This window comes from Balaenoptera ricei, chromosome 2 (genome assembly GCF_028023285.1).
Source record: "Balaenoptera ricei isolate mBalRic1 chromosome 2, mBalRic1.hap2, whole genome shotgun sequence".
NCBI lineage: Eukaryota > Metazoa > Chordata > Mammalia > Artiodactyla > Balaenopteridae > Balaenoptera > Balaenoptera ricei.
This window is the reverse complement of record NC_082640.1, coordinates 148019241-148025240: the sequence shown is the minus strand read 5'-3', so window position 1 is coordinate 148025240 and position 6000 is coordinate 148019241. Positions and strand designations below refer to the sequence as shown.

At 48.5% G+C, this 6000-nt stretch overlaps 1 protein-coding gene across 2 annotated transcripts in view; it reads right to left on the bottom strand.

The window, feature by feature from the left end:
- Positions 1–2601: 2601 nt before the first annotated feature.
- Positions 2602–6000, bottom strand: part of SLC38A6 (solute carrier family 38 member 6) — an 80982-nt gene continuing 77583 nt past the window's right edge. For both annotated transcript variants that reach the window (XM_059914347.1, XM_059914349.1), the window contains one exon: positions 2602–2795. In XM_059914347.1, the coding sequence (XP_059770330.1) occupies positions 2730–2795 (66 nt within the window). In that variant the 3' untranslated portion in view covers positions 2602–2729. The remainder of the gene's footprint in view (positions 2796–6000) is intronic.

Genomic DNA, 6000 nt, shown 5'->3' with positions numbered 1-6000 from the left:
AGAATTGTTAAAAACCAGACAACAGGCCCCAAATGGAGTCACACTAAGCCCCATGTCACCAAACCGACACTTGATTACGCTTTGGCCTCTCCCAGAAATGGAATCTTAAACCAATCAATCAGGAATCACTTGATCAGCACTAGTCAGGTCATCTGCCTGATAGACCCGTGCCATCCTCTAAAGGAAAGTCACCTTCCAATAGTCAGCCAGCTTTCTTGCCCGATACAACTTCCTTGTTCCTGTTCCCTTCTGCCTACAGCTCCTGGGAGCTCCTTTTTATCTACTAGACTGGTTGTTGCCCAATTCATGAATCATTGGATAAAGTCAATAGGACCTTTAAAATTCACTCAGTTGAAATTTGGTTTTTTATCATGTGTACCATAAGGACCTTACAGCAGGATATTGCCAACTCCTCCCACCCAACATGTGTACTGTTATTATATTTTACTTTTACATTTTGTACACTCATAATACATTGCTACTATTTTTTTCTCTTGACAATCATGTATCTTTTAGAGCAATTTAAAATTTTATGTGTATTTTACCTGCTTTGATTCAAATTCCAGCGCGTTTCCATCTTGCCTCGCATTCCTCCCGCCTGAAGAATTTCAACATTTCTTGTAGAGCACATCTGCCAGCAATAAAGTCTGAGTTTTCCTTTTCTGAATTCTTACCCCTTCGTTAGGGTGGAGGGGTTTTATTTTTGTTTTCTTGTTTTCTTCCCCCAGGTTTGCCAGCGCTCTAAGGGAAACAATGTTTTGCCCTTTCTCCAGCAGATTAGGCTTTTTTGCTCCAGAAGGGAGACGGTGGAGGGGTTCGGTGGGGCTTCGCGCCCCTCTGCAGGGGCTGTTTTTCCCTCCTCCAGACCTGCACTGCTGAGGGAGTCTTTCTCAGGACTTTGGCCAGTCTTTTGGGTGAGTGCCCAATGGGCTTCACGGAGAAAAGCCTTTGAGAAGACGCAAACCCCTCTATACCTGTAGTCCCCGGCGGCTTCATGCTCCCTCTCTAACCCACACTGATTCTCCACTAATTCTTTATGGACTCCAGGTGAATTCTGTTGGCTGCATCTGCTCCCTGGGTTAGCACGGGCTTGTGTTCCATGCTTCCCCGCAGGCCCACATCGATCCTTAGATTTCAGGTGAGGTGATCACCCTGGGACCTCAGCTTTCTGATGGATCCCGAAAAAGTAGTAAACTTGCATTTTGTCTGAAGTTTATAAATAACAGTGGGGGTGACACTTCCTAGATCTCTCTGTCTTGAGCTTTTTATTCTCTTTTCACCTGGCTAACCCACAGGGCCATGTCATCCCTCGGTATGCTTTTCTTACCCACAAGAATGCCTTAGTGAAGCCACAGCTGATGAGAATTGAACGGGCAGAATAATACACTAACAAGAAGGTGCCCCCATCACCCTGGAGTCGGCTCTGCTTGGTGGAGAGCCAGAGGTCCAACTGAGGAGGAAGCCTGAGTCCTGCCCCACGCTGGGAAAGGCCAGTACAGGGTCCAGCTTGCAGAGGAGGCAACAAGGATGTGAGAATCTACCCGGACCCCTTTGCTTTCCAGGCCCCGACTCCGTCTCCAGAGCCTGTCCGTCCCCTCACAGTTGCAATCCGGGAGGCTGGGACCTGCCCCATTCTCCAGCATCCCCATGTGTGATGTCAGGATCTCCCTCTTCACAGCTGCGGGGGGCAGTGAAGACTGTTTGAGCTTTTGCAGGTGTAGATAACATGGTTGAGAGCCTCATTTACTAGAAATAGCAAGCAGGACCCTGAAGGCGCTCAGCTCCTGCTCCACACTGTGTACCTCTTTAGGTGTCTGAGCTGCTCTGGCCTCCAGCTGGTTCATTTGACTTCACTCCCCAACAAAAAGCAGGGGCAAGGTGAAGAGATGCACACATCCACCTGTTGTACATACGAGGTTTGTATCCATGTGGAATAAAAGTTGACTTCTTTCTTTTTAATGAAGGGCTAGTAGGGAGCTGTTGAGCAAATAGCAGCGCCTCCCCCTAGACTATGCTCAGGGCCGTCTTAATAGAAATCGTCATTCTCTTGCCTTCAAAGATGGCAATGTTTTGTGCACATTCATCAGTGAAAGTGCTTACAGATATACTACGGAAGAGCACTTTGGTTCTTCGTAGGGTTCTCTCAGTTAGTTCACATTTTCACCCAATACTCATCTCAAAATACCCCCCAAAGTGGTAGCTTTTGTCATCTCTTGCTTTACAGGTAGTAAAAATGAAGCTCATAGGGAAGACTAACCCCAAATCATTTAGCCCCGAAGCAGAGGAAATATCTTGGAGTAGCACTAGAGTACCCAGGTGGGCTCACGTGATGGGGGGAGTGGGGGACACCTTTAAGTGGGAGCTGCCTTCAATGGGGTACTTCCTTGCTTTTGTCACTAAGTTTTCCTGTTGGAGTCAAGCTTGTATGTCACTCAGAGTCCCAGAAAGAAACAGATGACATGCTCAAAAGGAAAGTTTAGTAAAGGGACTTGTACAATATAATAAGCAAAGTTTAAGGAAATCACCAAGGGATAGTGAAGTACCCTCAGGGCTAGTGTATTAGGTTGCTAGGGCTGAAGTAACAAAACACCACAGACTGGGTGGCTTAAACAACAGAAATTTATTTGCTCATGGTTCTGGAGGCTAGAAGGCCAAGATCAAGGTGTTGCAGGTTTGATTTCTTCTGAGGCCTCTCTCCTTGGCTTGCAGGCTATCTTCTCTCTATGGCCTCACATGGTCTTTCCTCTGTACGTGTGCATGCCTGGTGTCTCTTTGTGTGTCCAAAATTTCTCTTCCTATAAGGAAACCAGTCAGATTGTATTGAGGCCCAGTCCAATGGCCCCATTTTAACTTAATCACCCTTTAAAGAGCCTACTTCCAAATACAGTTACATTCTGAGGTACTTGGGGTTAGGGCTTCAACACATGAATCTGAGGGGACACAATTTAGCCCATAACAGCTAGTAACAATGGAGGGGGCAGCTAGTACCACACTATGACTGAAGGGGCAAGAGGAGGGGGAGGTTGCCAGAACCCAGACGTTGGCAAAAATGGCGATGTGGAGAGGGCCCCCTGACAGGAGTTGTGCGTTTGGTAGAGAGGTGCAGCCAACAGTAGCCTAGCAGGGAGGGAGTGGGGGGAATATAGACCCTGACATCACTGACCTCCCCTCTCTGAGCTCCCACTGGTGCCTTTCTCTGGCTGAATCCAACTGGAAGCCAGAGGCAAAGGAACCTATTGGCACAGTCCCGTGGGGTCAGCCTCCAAGGCTTAGAGCAGCGTGGGAAAGGGTAGAGGAGCAAGTACAAGATACTCACTATGGCTTGCAAACTGAACACTAAATCCTGCTCTGAAGCCATGATGATTTGTGACAGGGGCATTCAATTGCCTAATTTTTTAATTAATCTGGGTATGTTCAAGAACCCTGCAGAAAACCACTGTGTCTGTAGGGTCATTCTGAGGAGACATTTCCTAAGAAAACACTCTTCAGAGACGTCTTCCCTAGGGCTGAGGTCAGGAGTGTCACCCACATCGCTCAAGTGTCAGCAGAGAAGGGTCAGGTGTGACCTGGGTTTCCACCCTCTCCTCGGAGCCCCTTCCCGTCAGAGCCCAGCTGTGCTCATGGGTACACGCCATCACGCCTCTAGGCCTCTGTCCACGCCGCCCCCTCTGCCTGGAGTGCCCTTCGCTCTCCTTTTCACCGTCTGACCCTGACTCACCCTTCAAGAGCAGGACTAAAGGGCATTCTCTGAACTTCCTATAAGGTCAGGAGACTCTTACTGGAGATGTAATAAGCAGACCAGTTTTCTGTTAGAGGACAACAGCAAGTGATAGGGGTGATTATCCAAAGACCTCAACATTTTAATATGTTTTAGGTGGGAAAGTATCTTAGGTGAGGGTGGAGGAGGGCTGGCATCCCTCCACCCATCTGAGTATATCCCGGGAAGCACTGTGCTAGGAGGTCAGGGGATATGGAAAAGCAGAAGTGATGGCCCCTGCTCGGCAGGCAACAGAGACAGCACACACACATGTGAGGCATTAGACAACACTACTGTGCGCTCCTCTAGCATCTCCCCGAGGCACAGACTGTCTCTCCCATGTTAGTGCACTTAGTACTACAGGCAGTGTAGCACCACTACATAGAATGTAGCCTACTCCAGTGGTTCAGAACCTGGGCTCTGGAATCAGTCTTCCATCTGGACTCTTACCAGCGCTGACACGGGACACATTATTTAATCTTGCTGAAGCTATTTCATCATCTGAACAATGGAAATAGTAGTGCCTTCTGCATAAGACTGATGTGAGGGTAAAATGAGCTGGTAGCACAAATTAAGTACTCAGTAATTGTTAGTTGTCTCATTTTATTGACGAAAGTACTTGGGCATTCAGGTGAGAAATCACTGTGGGCTGGGGGGCCAGGAAAGGCTTCACGGGACATGAATTAAGCCTGGGAAGGTGGGCCTGGAATTTACATGGATGGTGAGCAAAAGGATGGGCAATATAACAACCCAAAATACTGGCCAAACAAGAGTCATTCCTACTGCCTCTGGGCTTAGACCTTGCCTAACTTACTTTAGTTTCTATTCTTCAATCAAGCCTCCCACCTCAGGCAAACACCCCCTCCCCGGCCCCTGCTCGCAGGTCTGCCAGCTCCTTCCCCTCCTGCTCAAAACCTCCATGATTTGCTACAGGCCCTGTGGCCCTCTTATTCCATCCCAAGGCTCCAGAGTTGCAGATCTGCAAACCAGCATGATTAGCCACCACTGTTAGCTTCCCATTCAGCATATAAATCTAGTGCCTGGGATTACCTCATGCCAGAAAACCGAAATCCAAGTCAGATGGTTAAGGCATTAATGGCAGTGAGTGTTGTAAAGACTCAACAGTGTGAACCTTCCCAAAATGAACCATCCTGACCTCCCTTGCGCTGACAATGCGTGTGTGACATCATGTGTAAATGAGCCTTAAATTTGAACCAGGTGCCGAGAGCTGTCTGGCGTCTCCTGGCTGCTGTATTAACCACTAACATGCACTGGGGGATTCTGAGGCAGTAAAATGGAGCGAAACCGATGGCAGTGACCAGCGCCGGGCGCAGCAGCTGCGGCAGTGAACGTTCAAATCACGCCCACCCTGTTGAGCCCAGGCCCCCGGGCCCTGTAAGGCTGATTTCCGGAGGGCTGGGAAGCCTGGGGAATTTGGCGGGCTTCACTCAGCGACAAGAGCTCCTCCATGCAAATCAAACCACTCTGACTTGCTTCCCAGACTTGATTCTGAGCTCTTTTTTGATTTGCATCCATGAGGTGGGACTCTGAAGCTCGGTGTGAAGCGGCAGTTGGTGACAGTCAAAGCCGACGCATGCAGGGACAAGCAGTCGAAGACATATTTTCGGAGGGCACAACTGCCAAGGAAGAGAGCCAGCCCCAAATCCTTAAGTGCTACGGTTTTTACCAGGCTGGCATCTGGAGATAAAAATATACCTCTGTCCATCGGGCATCACAAATTCCCTCATCTGGGCCTCTCCCCACAGCAGGTCAGGTGACAAACAGGCTCTAGAGAACGCTAAATAAAATGTGGAGGGATGGAATTAGGTGTGTATGTGGGGCGGGGTGTCCCTACCATTGTTGGTCATAGGTATGAGAGAACAGGTGGAGGGTAACATGAGTCAGGCAGAAATTAAGCCTAGATAAAAATGAGGGTTTTTTTTGTTTGTTTGTTTTGTTTTTTTAATGCTTACTGCTCATGATGCCCAATCCCAGGTTATGAACAGCATGACCGTGTTAATAGCCTGTATTCTGATCATCACGAGCAGGCCCACAGAGACTGGAGATAGTGAGGATAGGAAGGAGGTGCACGAAGGGGTTCTTGGTGGGAACTGTCCTAGAAGTGTTACACATGCTGGTGAAAAGAAGCTGGAGCCATAGAGAGGTGAAAACCCACAGTCCATGGATTCCATAGGACTTCAGCTCCAAAGAAATCCTTTGTTGTTCAGGGTAAGCTCTTACGC